The sequence below is a fragment of the Electrona antarctica genome, assembly GCF_951216825.1.
Source record: "Electrona antarctica genome assembly, chromosome: 6".
Classification (NCBI taxonomy): domain Eukaryota; kingdom Metazoa; phylum Chordata; class Actinopteri; order Myctophiformes; family Myctophidae; genus Electrona; species Electrona antarctica.
In genome coordinates, this window is record NC_136811.1 from 1,673,365 (window position 1) to 1,689,207 (window position 15,843).

At 42.6% G+C, this 15,843-nt stretch overlaps 2 protein-coding genes across 2 annotated transcripts in view; one reads left to right on the top strand and one right to left on the bottom strand.

The window, feature by feature from the left end:
• Positions 1 to 2,267, bottom strand: part of LOC306924399 (polyunsaturated fatty acid lipoxygenase ALOX15B-like) — a gene marked incomplete at both ends in the record, with an annotated part of 48,523 nt that extends 46,256 nt beyond the window's left edge. Inside the window, 2 exons of the mRNA XM_079502893.1 lie at positions 1,677 to 1,763; positions 2,199 to 2,267. Coding sequence (XP_079359019.1) covers positions 1,677 to 1,763; positions 2,199 to 2,267 — 156 coding nt within the window. The remainder of the gene's footprint in view (positions 1 to 1,676; positions 1,764 to 2,198) is intronic.
• A 172-nt stretch (positions 2,268 to 2,439) lies between these two features.
• On the top strand, positions 2,440 to 14,992 carry LOC306924400 (polyunsaturated fatty acid lipoxygenase ALOX8-like; the record flags this gene model as incomplete). The annotated part of the gene is made up of 15 exons (XM_079502894.1): positions 2,440 to 2,450; positions 3,722 to 3,872; positions 4,172 to 4,391; positions 6,270 to 6,351; positions 7,023 to 7,145; positions 7,399 to 7,598; positions 8,468 to 8,634; positions 9,358 to 9,513; positions 9,981 to 10,184; positions 11,069 to 11,155; positions 11,742 to 11,911; positions 12,620 to 12,741; positions 13,062 to 13,162; positions 13,741 to 13,911; positions 14,805 to 14,992. The coding sequence occupies 15 exons, from the start codon at positions 2,440 to 2,442 to the stop codon at positions 14,982 to 14,984; spliced, it is 2,145 nt and encodes a 714-aa protein (XP_079359020.1). The 3' UTR covers positions 14,985 to 14,992.
• Between the last annotated feature and the right edge of the window lie 851 nt (positions 14,993 to 15,843).

Consider the following 15,843-nt stretch of genomic DNA (forward strand, 5'->3'; position numbering starts at 1 on the left):
TCTGTCTTCTGTGTCAGGCATGCCCAAATATGGAGTGCTGTGAGGTCAGAACAGGCCAGCTCCATATATGGACGCTGGGCGCCGCATGGGCCCGGCCCAGAGCCCGGGCAGAGGCCTTTTTGGGGTGGTTCTGGACAATTACACACACACACACACACACACACACACACTTGGTGCATTCATAGATAGATAGATATTGGGGAAAAATATATATATGCTGCTACAGTACATGTTTGCACTTGAATTTAAAAAAAAAAGCTGCATTTGATGGAGGGGGGAAGTGTTACTGAAACGATGTTGGTGCTTCTTGCACTTTTTTATAAGCGATAAATATTCTCCAATGCATTTAAAGGAATTCTTGTGTTGGAATTTATGTTACTGTAAAAAAGAAAAATGTTTTAACTTAAATTAATCGGTTCATAATATCGGCTATCGGCTTTTTGATTGTCCACTAATCGGTGATCGGATATATCGGCCAAAAACCATATCGGTCGATCACTAAATATAACGGCATAAAACTGCCCCAAAACCGCAAAAATGTTGCGCGCGCGTGAAGGGGGGGCCCTTCGAGCTTCAGTGCCCAGGGGCCCTCAGAGGTGTTAATCCGGCCCTGCGGGTTTGTAATGGACTTGATTTTCGGGCCCCATCCCTAACATACGTCACCTTGACACCAACTATCCAAATAGTTGGTTAACTAATAATGCAAAGTGAACGCCCCTCACTTTTTTTTTCAAATGGATTTTGGTATACGAGTGAATCAATTAATAGTTGCATAAGGTTACGCAATGCAAGTTACAACATTTTTATTTTATATCAAGGTGGTAGGCTATATGGTTCTCAACCTTTTCAGGCTGTGACCCCCCAAAGTAATCATATTTGAACTGGGGACCCCCCCACCCAGACAAGCAATAGAATGGTTCCACAGATACATATTGTGAAAATAGCCAATCTACAAACTCGTTGTGAACTTGTAGATCGGCTATTTTCACAATTGCCTCTTTCTTATATTATTTAACAATATGGCCAATGTCTGACCAGTTTTCATAGGATGGTTTGCTGATTACTTTTGATGCAGTAATGGTCTTTTTCTTTTAGAGCCTGAGGTATTATACAAAAGTCCATACATTGTCACTTCACTGTCATCTGGGGACCCAGAGGATGGGAACGACTGCTATATGAATACTCAAATGTGCTTTACATGGGGGGCATGAGAAAACATAAAAACTTTATTGGGGTGAGAGACACACAAGACGAAGCAATTACAATCAATAAGATTCAAGAACAGTGGAATGAGCTATCTGGGGACTGGGGAGTGCAATCCACAGGGCTGGGTCAAGTGTGTTGGTGTGTCTTTGAACTCCTAGTTTCTCAGATTGTCTAACGTCAGCCCCGTATGCCCCTACGCCGGCTATGGGCTATGTAGCTCTATAGCAGAGAGAGAGGTTCCATATGGGGCTAGACCGCTAGAGATTAACGTTAGCTTCCACATGTTTCATTCACAAGTTCACCGTAGGCTTGTTGTGCTGTAGTGATATGAAAACGCTAACGTAACCACATTAGCTAACCAGCTAACGCGAAGCTAACGTTAGTCATTCCCAAGGACCCCTCTCGTTGTTGTACATAACCGTGCTTTTATCCACACCACCATCCGTTCACCTTTTAAATCTAAATCTCACATCAACCGGTCCAAGCAACGCAATCTCATCTGGTTCTTGTTTGCGTGCTGCCTGCTGCTGCTGCTGTGTGTTGATGTTGTGCGCGTACTGCACAGTCACACACAGGAGGAGAGGAGACGAGACGAGACCTGTCTGTCTGTATGTGTTCATGCACGCACGCACACAAGCATGCACGCACACACACTTAACCACTGATTGTATCTTATGTATGAGTGGGCAGGCACATGCTATTACAGTACATGGGCACATGTCCCAATGATGAATCCTCATAAACCTTCTCTTCATGAGAATCAAATCTTTGGAAAGTTGTTGACGTCAGACGTCAGTGACTGACAACATTGACACATGATTGCATCAGGTGAGGACTACAAGACAGATTGTTTGTTTGTTTGCCAATAGCTGCCTTCATTCAACTTCAAATTTTGAATCGTGCAAAAGTATCTTATTATGAATTAAATGTGAGGTCAATATTAATTAATTAATACTAAAATGAATTAACTAATGATGAAAACCACGACGCACCTGGGGGTCCCAGGTGCGTCGTCCAACGTGGGAGACCCCGTCAGCCGAACACACAGCAATGCACCACATGGAAGTTTTGGAACAACTGCTATACCAGATACCCACTCTCCTCGCTGTTCTTACCCGCCTATGAGCATGCAATAGACTGGCTGACTGACTGACTGACTGACTGACTGACTGACTGACTTACCTGGGCAGAGAGGCCACCGAAAATCTACAAACCCAACATGTGTGACCCTTAATGATATGCCAGTAAGACGTCCTGACGGCGAGAAGCGACCTCGCCCTGAAGGGTGAGGTCGCGTGCACGCACCCGCCTGGGTGACGGCAGATGGCAGACTGCTGGGCGAGCACTGGCAGTTGGGGGGGGGGGGGGGGGGGGGGGCAGATCAACATATGGAATGAATTCTGTACTGGCCATATATGGAGCATGTCTTGAGTGTACAGGGTTTGATGAGGTCAGATCAACATATGGAATGTCAGAACAGGAAGGACAGGTGGGGAAGGATCAACATATGGAATGTCAGAACAGGTCAGGTCCATATATGTGGCCAAATTTGACTGAGGGACTGCCATTGGATTTTTTTTAATTTTCGTTTTGTTCAGTTTCACCCACCAGTTTTGGAGATATGGCTTATAGAGTAATGTCTTGCAGAAAATAGCGAGTTGAGAAAACAGGCTTGAAAGGTTCACTTTCTGTGGGCTTTAATATTACATACATGTTAAGCATTTATTTCATATTTACATGTCGATTTCAGCTCTGACACTTATTTCAGATATGCTATAGTATGTGAAGAGTCTGCCTGTGCTATTAACTCATTTTGCGATGGCAGGCTCTCAGTCAAATCTGGTCACATATAGAGATCTAAGGGTTTGAGGATTGAGGTCAGTCGTAGAGTTGCTGGCCGGTTCCATATATGCAGATATAGGTGATGTTCCAGTCTTCTCCATGTATGGTTATCCAGGGATAGATGTGGTCAGCGTCGTGATGAACTGCTACAGTTTCAGAGTCATGGGTCGAACCCATAACCCTGGCATCTAACTGATTATTTTGCAACTTGGGCACATTTCCAAATACTGGTGACTCAACCAGGTAATCTCTTCTTGAGAACTCACTTTTCTGTGGAAGTTCTCAACCGCCGACCTCCCAGTAACTGACAACATTGTCCCTGGTCCCTCCCAGAGCACTGTATAAAAGGAACAGATTGAAGGGTGTCCGTGGCATCTGGGAAACCCTCCCTGAGTGCTTCATACCAAGGTAAGACTGCTGCACTATCATCAGTGTTTTGCACATTCAACTTTTATTTCAGTTGGTTTACTGATAATCTTTGCTAATAGTACGTTTCACTCACGTTAATGTGTATTTTTAAGACATTGGTAAATGTGTCATCTCCCTTGTATAATTCTCTCTGAGGACGCCCTCCTAAGGGTCCCGGACCACCCTGTTGAAGACCCCATGGTGGTTTGATGTAATTATAGTGACATTAGATATGTCTTTCTAACGCTCTCCTTCTCCTCCCCAGAGTGAACATGGTGACATATTACACAGTGACCGTGCCCGGTGCTTGGCTCACTCTGCTCTACATCAAGCTGGTGGGAAAGGATGACGAGAGCAAACGCACCTTGCTCTTCAGCTTCTGGGGATTTGTCAACTTCTTCCTAGGCAGGGCCAAGGTAAGTCTGACTTCTGTCTGAACTAAGCAAGGGAGAATCAACGGGGAGTCGGACATTTTTGAGAAACACTTCTCAATGTAAATGAAAGACTAATCATTTGGTGTATCCCTGCACTATCTGCATCGAGTGATCTTGGTACATAGACATTGATTTACTGGAGATTCTGACTTTCAATTGTACACTTTGTTTTGATTATATTGTTCCACTTTTTTGCTTTGGCAATGATGTAAACGTATGTTTTGTCATGCAAATAAAGCCCTTTGAATTGAATTGAACTGAATTGTGTTTTTTTTCTCCAGACCACTACCTTCTCAGTGAAACAACCCGTGAGTCTTGGTGAGCTGAGGGTGATCGAGCTGGACAAGAGGTCCCTCTTCTGCGGGTGGCCCGCCTGGTTCGTCTCCAAGGTTGAAATCAAGGTTGAAACACCACCAGAAGGACCAGAAGGAGAAGTTTACCTCTTCCCCATCTACCGCTGGATTGCTGATGGACAGCCACACCTGTTCAGAGAGGCTAAAGGTTAGTGGAGGCTATACTGTTGCGAATTATGTATTCATTTGTTTAACTTCAACTTGAACTGTATTGTCACATCACAGACAATTATTTGTGTGAATCAGCAGGGGAAATTATTGTTTGTACAAACTCCACCATTTATAGTTTTCAGGAAACGGAGGGAGAATAAAAACGAAAAAGATATATTTTTATTTTTATTTAAAAACCGAAAGGCCCTTTCTCAGGTTGTTAATGGTACCGCAACTTTCAGCAGCTGTCACAAGTTTCCCAAGGGAGTTGGGTTGGAACTAATTCACAAGTGATAGTAGACACCTTTATGAACACATTTGTGAAGAAAGCTATTAGTAAGCATTTAATTATTTTCAAGATTGGTCCAACATTAAGGCTAACTTTCCCTATTAACTAAACAGTTTATGTGAAACTTGTTTTTATGTGTGGAGTCACATTGCCCTCTACTGACAACACTCTGTACTTCTGCTGGTGGACAAACAACCCTATTTTCCTATTACTATAGTGTGTGTCTGTTATTACTAATTGGGTTGTCCCGATCGTATTGGGTGATCGGAAATCGGCTCCGATCTCATGACTTTCAAAAGATCGGAATCGGGGAGAAAAGGTCGGATTTTTAATTGTCTAACGTAAATCTCAAAGAAAGATGTATAAGCAATGAGATTTTGTAAAAACTGTTGTGTATATGCTAGTTGTTTTCCTTCTGGTCCAAGTCAGAGATCATCAAACAAAGACTAGTCACACTCAGAGGCGTGAAAGACAAATATGATGAAAACAAAGGACATGCAACCCCCGCTATGCATGATGTGATAGGTGTCTGTAGTACTCTCTCTGAATGAGAGAGATACTCTTTTTAACTTGACTTCACTTGAGAGTTTTAACTTGACTTCAGTTCTATAAGCTGTAGAACTGTATTCACTCTAAATAACCAATAGCCTACATCATTATTTTTGCTATGATTCCATGCTTTCATAGAAAGAAAAAAACCCACAATGACAGCCATTCTAATAAAGGTATAGTCACATTTTGCCTTTCACTAATTGAAAGGCAACACAACAGACTACACTAGACATACATTAGGATATTTGCTATTGTGTAATGGCACAAGTGTTATAAAATAACAGATAATAAAGATCACTCAGGAAAGATCGCTATCGGTATGTCTCAAAATCAAATGATCGGAATCGGATCGGGAGCCAAAAAACGTGATCGGCACATCCCTAATTACTGCTGTACACAAGACATCACAATAAATATAAATATAAATTTGTATTTAACTTCAACAACATTAAATAACCCATTAAAACCAGGAAAGCGTGTGTGTGTGTGTGTGTGTGTGTGTGTGTGTGTGTGTGTGTGTGTGTGTGTGTGTGTGTGTGTGTGTGTGTGTGTGTGTGTGTGTGTGTGTGTGTGTGCGTGTGTGTGTGCGTGTGTGTGCGCGCGTGCGCGTGGGTATATTTATATACATACTTTTGGGGTTCCTAAAATTGGCTTTGAAAGTTTCATAAGATCATCTTAGATGTATACAGTCCAACATCTGCACATGTTTGGATATGTACTAACTAGCCTATGTTCATGCCTATATATTTATTATGTCGGTTTGGATTGTGTCTTTTGCCCTGCTACTAAAAAATTAGGACTTTGGTGATTTGTTGTATTGATTCATAGGTACTTTGAGGTGTATTATGAATGTTTTATTTGCTGTTCCAAAATGTAACATTGACATGTGTTTTTTAAAATAAATCCTTGACATGAAAAAGTTTAATTTTAGAATCGGCCTATAGGGTCTTAATGGTTCTAAACCTACGTGTTATCAACAGTAGACTAAATATCTGATTTTAATCTCTCCTTAACTTTGTTTTAATTTTCTTGCAGCTTGGACACAAGAAGCCGACGCACTATTGCTGTCCCAATATGGCAGAAAAAAGGAACTGAAGCAGAGAAAGAGGGACTACCAGTGAGTCTGATGTCTTATTGTTGGCTCTGTGCAGTGTTAATGTTGTCCACTCAAACTATGACGAAACATGTCAGGAATAAGCCATGACGACTTAAATCCTATAAATAATATACTGACAATTCCATCAACATAATAAGGGAGGGACTAGTGGAGAAGAGATCCACAAAAATCTAAATATATTGACAATTGTTAGACTAGTGGACAAGAGAGGGTTACACTGACCACATGTGGGGTGGATTTGGGGAGTTTGGTCCTTGTATCAGGCTTTACTAACATATATTCCATTATAAAGCTACAGTAGCTTATTATTAAAAAGTACGGTAGGCCTAAACCTACATAAATTGATTTGACGACTGAAGCAATAAAAGAGCCGTCTTTAATAATAACCATTAATTACTTTAAATTACAATTTAGATACATGACCATTATGTGTACACTGTAAGTATGTAATATAGCTACATAAAGTGACAGTAAAAGAGTAACATTCCCACCCTCTCATTGATGAGAGAGGTTTGACCGGGTTGACCACCCAAAAAGGGTGAAATCCCCCAAAATGCAGGAGAAACGCTGGCGCAGGAGCAGCGCAGGACAAATAGTCAAATAAAAGGAGGTTGGCACGTATGCAAATTTAGATGACCCAAGTTCTTGACTGTTCTCCTCTTCCTCCATAGGTGGGATGACTATGTAGAAGGCGTTCCTCACTGCATGGACAGTAGCAACCCTCTAGATCTGCCTGCAGAAGTCAAATTCTCCTACACCAAGTACACCACGTTAGTCTACACCCTAGCTACAAGGTGAATCCTTTACTATTGTATCAGGGGACATTGTTGACATTGCGTGTTGTCTATCAATATTTCAATGTTAAAATTATATTTAACTTTTCACCCATTGGAAACGTCACGACTTGACACGTATAGGCCTATAGCCAGTGGAAACAGAAGTAGGCTAGTTATCACATTAAGTTAAGTTGAATCATGCATTTGTTATGTTTTTCTTTTATGTTCTAGTTTTCTCTATTTTAAACTCTGTGTTTGTTTCACTCCCCAGTCTGGTGCAGCTGAATCTGCAGGGTGTGTCAACCTCTAAGGACACATGGATGAACATTGAAGAGATTGCCAAGGTCTGGGGGTCCACGACCGGTGGCTTTTGGCTGTTCCAGTTGCTATTCCGGTTTGTAATCTGGCTGTTCCCGCTCTTCGCAACGAAGGGGACGGCCCATCGGGATGGAACGCGTTGTTCGGTCAGAGGTAAATAAACCATGTGAAAATGACATTTCTTGTGTGCTAGCTATTTCTTCACTTCATTCCAAGTTGTGCTTTGGAGCCTTGCACTCCATTCATCTAATTTGGAGTGTGGCAGGTTTTCTGCCCAGCCCTTCTGGTAAGGGCTGGGCAGGGCTGTGGTCGGCCGGGTCTTGGCTGGGTGCTACACATGATTTAAATTAATTTAAGTTTATAGGTAGGCTGGTAAAATGGAATAGATACATTGATGCAGCTTGCCCTAGCCCCGACGACCTTACAGGCATTTGTAAAGGCTCAATTTATGTCACTTATAGCATTTTATGTAGACTTTGATAGCATGTTATGTATACTTAGATAGCATTATATGTAGACATAGCACTATATAGTATATATATGCATAGTTTCATTATTCCACTGTAATGTTCTTAGCTTACGTGTGATTCACAATAACTACTTTGTTATGTACAGTATATGATGTATTGCCATGTTTTTTGTTCTTGTCTAATGTAAGTCGCTTTGGATTAAGAGTGTCGGCTAAATGCCTGAATTGTAAATTGAAAACAAAAACAAGAAACTCAACTTTGTACTGAACAATTCAAAATGGATGCTGCTTGGCTGACACTGCGTGAACAGAGGAGTTAACGGGCAATTATGGGCACTAGATTTGCCCGTAAACCTCAAGTTTAGCAGGCATATACAGTAATATACAGTAATATACAGGTGTGATGGTACAATTCGGGAGTTTACCGGAGTTTGTTGGAAAGTTTAACAGGAGTTTCCTGTAATATACACATCTGTATTCCATGCTTTTTGTGCAGTGTGAACAGTGACGTAACCAGAAAGCAGAGTAAACTAAGCTCCATCTTGTCTTCCAGAATACGTGCAGGAACACTGGACAGAGGATGCTTTCTTCGGCTACCAATACCTGAACGGCGTCAACCCCATCCTGATCCGCCGCTGCAACGCCCTGCCGGACAACTTCCCTGTGACCAATGACATGCTGAGCCTCCCCAATGGGCGGAGCTTAGAAGAGGAAATGGAGGTGCTTTGTTTGTATTTCTTTTTAAACAAAACCAAGGCATAGTGCAGTAGATGTTGGTGGTCAAGGGTCAAATCAGCCCACATCCCTGTTTTTTCCTTACAGGCTGGTGTTCGGGTGAATTCTTTATGAAAAATAAATCCCATACTCCCACAATAAGGGCCTTTATCGGCCCCACCCCTCTCCAATTGTTTATATTGTGTTTAGTTTCCAAGATGGCCGCAGCACCAGCAGGGGGTGGGGCGGAGGTGAGCGGGTGGGGTCAACATATGCCCTTACTGGGTTGCATTCACACATTCAAGACACCCGTGTTGTGTCTGCCTTGTGTCTGTGTTTAATGGCCGCTCCAATGCATTTCCAATGGAAGCTCATGGTTTGACGAAACATGTTGTTTGATGGGGGGAGGGGGGCAGAACACATGAACCTCATGCTTCCTTCTATGCATGAGGAGTCCAAGCTGCTTCTTTTCACCTGACATATGGGAGTTTCCCCGGCCAGACCTAGCGCGTGGAAGCAACACGTTATTCCAACCAGTTCCGTTTCCCTTCCATTAGCGCCCTGGCTGGCCAGGGGGAGGTAGTTTAGAGACCAGGACACTTGATTAATGTTGATTCCCTTTCCTCATTCACACACTGTATATGTGACGTCACCTGTGTTATATCATGGATACTATCACTATAACATCTTCATCAGGTCATAGCCTAACAGTGTTAATGTTTCCAACAGAAGGGCAACATCTTCCTGTTGGACTATAAGAATTTGGATTTGGATGAATTTGGATTTGTAGCAAACATTATCGACGGTGAGCAGCAATACCTGGCGGCGCCACTGGTGCTGCTGCACTCAACGTCTGACGACAAACTGATGCCCATCGCCATCCAGGTGAGAACACTCAACACCTGACCACAAACTGATGCCCATCGCCATCCAGGTGAGAACAAGCTTCCACACTGGAAAATTAAACCAATAGGCTCTGTGCACAGCAGCCGTACTGGAAAGATGTTTTAATTTCCTTTTAGGACCCCCATCAGCACCCTGACTCTGTTTGACCAGAAAGAAAGTCAGTTAGTTACTGTATGAGTGCAGGTCTAGCCAACACCAACTCGTTATTCCTGGATCGCTGCCCTCCACAATTTCCTATCTAACATCAGGTTCTTGAGCTCTGTAGTGTTGTTAGCTAAGCTGTCGCTAAGTTCTGTGTGCCTGACGCAGTGCCCTGCCAGCCTCATCCTTCTCTCTCTAACTTTGTCCAAGAAAGAAAGAAAGAAATGAAGGGCCAAATCTAATTTCATTTAATTCAATATAATCCAATCTAATTTCATTTAATAGTAAATTGTTGTTCCTTACAGTTGAAGCAGAAGGAATCAAAGGACAATCCAATCTTCTTGCCCACTGACTCCAAGTATGACTGGCTGCTGGCCAAGATCTATGTGAGAAGTGCCGATTTCACTGAACACCAGCTCAACGTTCACCTGCTGCGCACTCACCTGCTGGCAGAGGTCTTTGCAGTGTCACTGCTAAGGAATGTCCCCATGGTTCACCCCCTGTACAAGGTAACTGTTCACTGCTATGGTTCACCCCCTGTACAAGGTTACTGTTTACTGCTATGGTATCACCCAGAGACTAAATGGTTTTATAATCGTCATGGGGGCGCCCCTCCTCCCCCCGCTAAATCCACCCCCCCCCCACCCCCCTCCCACCGCAACAGGAAAAAATGTTGTCTTTCCACCCTAAACCCAAGCGTTTAGTTTCTAAACACTTATTTGTAACACTCTTTAAACGTGTCACAGTGTTTAGATTATAAGAGCACGTTTGTTTAAATGCCATAATTGCAGCACTGAGTCACCTGGTAGGCTACTCCTTTTCATTGTGAACAAGTAGCCTAAGCAGAGTACAGTACTGTACCCTACCTGGCAGGTGAAAACAAGATTAGCATTTGAATGCCTGATCTGCATGTGTGACAGGCAACGTGGTCCACCCCCCTGCCCGGACAAAAGAGGTGTTAACGTGCGTTCAGACTTGGATGGTTAGAGCTGTGCGATTACATACAAAGTCAATGCAAAGGTGAGAATTGCGCGAACGGGCGCGGCGGGACGAACCGACTATGCGAATATACTGTACATATTCAGGTCTAATTCATCATGGGGGCTCGAGCCCCGCCGCCCCCACGGAGTCTACGTCACTGGTATCACCCCCTGTACAAGGTAGCTGTCACTGCTATGGTTGACCTACAGCTATCGTAATTTGATCAAATATCTTTCTTGTGCAGCAGCTCAACCAATCCAAATCCAGTTGAGATTATTAACACATATCATATTCACATACTGTATTAGCAACACAATTATAGGTATATCATTGGCTAGAGGATCCAGTTATCATCATGACTTTTAAGAACTCATTTCCAATACTGTCATTTAATCTCTTTTTCCCTCCTCAGCTCCTGATTCCTCACACCCGCTACACTCTGCAGATCAACAACCTGGCCCGAGGATTCCTGATTTCTGAGAAGGGATTTTTTAATGACGTAATTATTGGTCCTCTATTGTTCTCTCTGTATATACTGCCGCTGGGAGAACTTATTAGCGCTCATGGAGTGAATTTTCAATTAAATCCAATTCAATTTTATTAAAGTGTCAAATCACCACAAGTTGTCTCAAGAAACTTTACATGTAGAGCAAATATCTGACAGAGATCCCACACTGAGTAAACAATTTTTGCGACAGTGCTAACAAAAAAACCCTCACAAAACTTTGATTCTGAATTGAATTTCAATATGTACATTAATCAGGCTACCAAAACTGGCTTCTTTCATCTTAGAAACATTGCATGAATCTGTCGTTAGACGATGCAAAAACGTTTACTTTTTAGTTTTCTCTCGACTCACTTACTGTAATGCACCTTTTTATGGCAACGGACAGACTAGAACTTGTTCAAAATGTTGCAGTTGAAGTTTTAACTAAAACTAAGAAGAGAGAACATATTACTCCACTCTTGCTTTATGTTGAGTTTTTTTTTCCTGTGCTCCCTGTTCTGCCCGATTTGCTGCTTTACGCAATCTAACATTAATTTCTCTATTTAATGTTAACCTGTCGTCCTATGTTTTCTTCCAGAATGCATCTTCAGGGGGACAGGCTTTGGACCCAGTCCTGCAGAAGTCCATGGACTCATTGACCTACAGCTCTCTGTGTCCTCCTGATGACATCAAGGAGCGTGGCGTGGACTCTGTACCAGGATACTACTACAGAGACGATGCACTCCAACTGTGGCCCATCATTCACAGGTAGGAACATCTGATGTTAAATCTTAAAGGTAGAGTATAGGATTTTTATTTGTTACTAGGGTTAAATAGCTCTATATTCGGATATAGGCTACGGTACTCATTCTACAGAGTGTTTGATCAGTGACAGGGGTCTCCATTAGGGATGTACCGATCAGGTTTGTTTGCTCCCGATCTGATTCCAATCATTTGATTTTGAGTATTTGCCGATACCGTTTTTTCCCGATCCGATATTTACTTGTACTGTGATGCCATATCACAGTACAATATCCAAAATCATAGACAATATCCAGTCTAATATCATGATATGGATATAATATTGATACTAGGGATGTCCCAATCATGTTTTTTTGCTCCCGATCCGATAACGATCATTTGAAAATGACGTGAACGGCCCGATCGAATCGGGACAACCCTAGTATCCATGTCTCTCCAGCTCTTTAGTAAGCAGAATAACGCTAATCCGTTAAACTATCTTCACTTGTATTTGGTAAGCCATCCTTAAGGTTAATTTTGAGTTTTGGCAGAGTCAAGAACCGTGATGTCTTTTGGCAGGGTCAAATTTGTAAGGTTGTTGTCGTGTCGTGTCGTGTCGTGTCGTGTCGTGTCGTGTCGTGTCGTGTCGTGTCGTGTCGTGTCGTGTCGTGTCTGTGTTTGTGTTTGTGTTTGTGTTGATGTTGTGTTGATGTCGTGTTGTGTTGTGTTGTGCAGGTATGTTGAGGGAATCATCCGCTACTATTACAAGACTGATGCTGAGGTCCAAAAAGACAATGAGCTGCAGAAGTGGATCAAGGACATCTTTAAGCATGGGTTCCACTCCAATGCAAGCTCAGGTACGCTTAGGGGCCGTGTTCACAAAGCATTGAGCAAGTCTCACTGCTCAAAAGTCCGAGGGTTGTTTTTGCGTCCAGGTCGCTGCTCTTTTGATCCTCCTGGTTGTTGTGTCTGACAAGCCGACGTTGAATCTGTATCATAACCATGCCAAGTCCATGTTTACGTAGTTTCAGCTGAGCTATTAGTAAGATGACGCGACATTCGAGCACGGCAACGGCAACACAAAAAAACCTGCCTATACACAGCATACCCAAAAAGTAATTACTTGATTTTCTCTGTCCAACAACCGTTTTCTCTCATGTTTTCTGTCCACACTCAGGAGTGCCTCAAAGTCTAAGCTCAGTGGATGAGTTGATGAAGTTTGTCACCATGGTGATCTTCACTGGCTCCGCCCAGCATGCTGCCGTCAACTCTGGACAGGTGTGTCCTTTTAGATTCCACTGTCATAGAACCACTGACTGTCTGACTGTCATAGAACCACTGACTGACTGTCATAGAACCACTGACTGTCATAGAACCACTGACTGACTGTCATAGAACCACTGACTGTCATAGAACCACTGACTGTCATAGAAACACTGACTGACTGTCATAGAACCACTGACTGTCATAGAACCACTGACTGACTGTCATAGAACCACTGACTGTCATAGAACCACTGACTGTCATAGAACCACTGACTGACTGTCATAGAACCACTGACTGTCATAGAACCACTGACTGACTGTCATAGAACCACTGACCGACTGTCATAGAACCACTGACTGACTGACTGTCATAGAACCACTGACTGACTGTCATAGAACCACTGACTGACTGACTGACTGTCATAGAACCACTGACTGACTGTCATAGAACCCAGATGCTTAACCTGTATAAATTCCAGGAATGTAGGAACCTTTGGTGCTTTCACAGAACCATTGTGTTGTTCCAGTTCTGAAGGAACATATAAGGCTGTACATACTGTGTAATATCATATTCTATTTCTATCATTACAGTTTGACTATAGTGGTTGGATGCCCAACGCTCCCAGCACCTTGCGACGTCCTCCTCCCACCACCAAGGGGAGCTCTAGTGAGAGCACCATGTTGGAAACCCTCCCTAATGTCGGCACCACGGCCCAGGGCATGGCCGTCACGTGGACACTCAGCAAAAAGCCCACTGACTTTGTAAGACTCCCTTTAACCCATTTAGACCTGAGGACGATTCTACAAATGTCTTCTAAGTTAAAACAGTTTTGTCAGTGGTGCTCAAAATTATTTTTTCATGTCAAGGAGCCGACCCCCATCTCAAAATATGTAGTTCCAGGCACCCTCCCAGAAGCAAAGATTTGAGTTACAAACGTTTGCTCTGAAAGAATATATATTCAAAGATTTGCACCACATTTTCACGATTTTTCAAAAATAGCAGATCTATACGCTTGTAGCGCTATGAGCTATTTCTCAACAGCTAAAGTGTAACATAATGCTTAAAACACCAAAAGGGGTTACCGTCCTGATGAATGGGTTTTAACATGCTAGGGTATAGGCTATAGGGTGCAGTCAGAACTGCAGCCTCACTCCCAATCTTCCGCCGTAGTCTGAAAACCCACCTCTTCAGACTCCACCATGGCCCGTAGCACTTGCCCTAGCCTAGCCCCTTAGATAGCACATTATGTAGACTTAGATAGTATTTTAAACAGACTTATAGCTTGTTACGTAGACAGCTCTAGAATTGCATTTTATGTAGTCAGCACTTTATAGTACACATGTATAATATATTATATAGTATAGTATGTATAGTTTACATAGATACTCCACTGTTACGTTCTTAGTTTACACATGATTCATGATAACTACTTTTTATATATGTGATGTATGCCATGCTTTTGTTATTGCTTAATGTAAGTCGCTCTGGATTAAGAGTGTCTGCTAAATTCCTAAATTGTAAATTATATTATGACATCGCAGTCAAGATACCCTGCCAATGCATAAGTTCTAATTCTAACTACTATTGTGAATACACAGACTGAACATGTGTTGCAGTTAGACCTGTGTTATAATATATGTTTCTATGTCCTCAGGTTCAGCTTGGCCATCACCGAGAAGAGCATTTCAGTGAGGAGAACCCGCGCAAGGTCATTGAAAGATTCCAAGCAGAGCTGGCAAAGTGCAGTGTAGCTATCCATGACAGAAACAAGTCTCTGGAAGTCCCGTACACATACATGGACCCAAAGCTGGTGGAGAATAGTGTTTCCATTTGACATGGGTGTGTTTGTGTCACCTTCCGTGACATGTTTTGTATTTTCTAGTGTTTCTTGGTTTTTAGTTATTTAGTGTTTTACTTTACTGTTCTCCTGTGATCTTGTAGTATTGTGTTCCTTGTTTCTTTTTTCCAGTTAGAGTTTATCTTGCACTGTGTAGCCTACCTTTATTTTGTAGTTTTGTTTTGTGCTTTCCTGCCTCCCCTGTAGTTCTATGCCTGACTTGTCTAACCCTGTTATTAGTCTAGTTTTCTCCACCTGTGTCTTGTTTGTCTCTCAGCCAATCCCTGTGTTGATTTGTTAGTTGTTCACCTGTGTCTAGTCAGTCTTTGTCTATATATATGCCCCAGTGTGTTTCAGTCCTTTGTCAGATCGTCATTGTAAGTCATGAGTGTTTACTGTATTTCCTAATTTGGCTTCTCTTGTTCCAAGTACCTAGTACCTTTGTTCCTAGTATTCTGAGTCTCGTATATTACTTCCTCGTGTTTGGTCCTGGTCCATTGTGAGTTTTGTCAATAAACTCTGTTCCACTTGAATTCACTCCACTGCCTGTGCCTGGTTCGTTCTGCACCTGAGTCCTACACCTTCTCTGCCCTGCACTGTGACAGTTTGACGTTATTCTCAGGAAGTCAGTTCACCGTTGAATAACTACATTTCAATTCAATTCAATTCACAACATGTTTTCATTCCAGGGACCCCCAGATAGATGTGCATTAGGCCACAGACCCCCAGATGGGGGTGCATACTTAGATTAGACTAGTCATTGGTTATAGACATGGATTAGGTTTAGGTGTGCTGCCCCGTGGGAGGTTAGGTTTAGGGTGAGGGTTTGATATAGGTTGTAGTTGTAGGACTAATG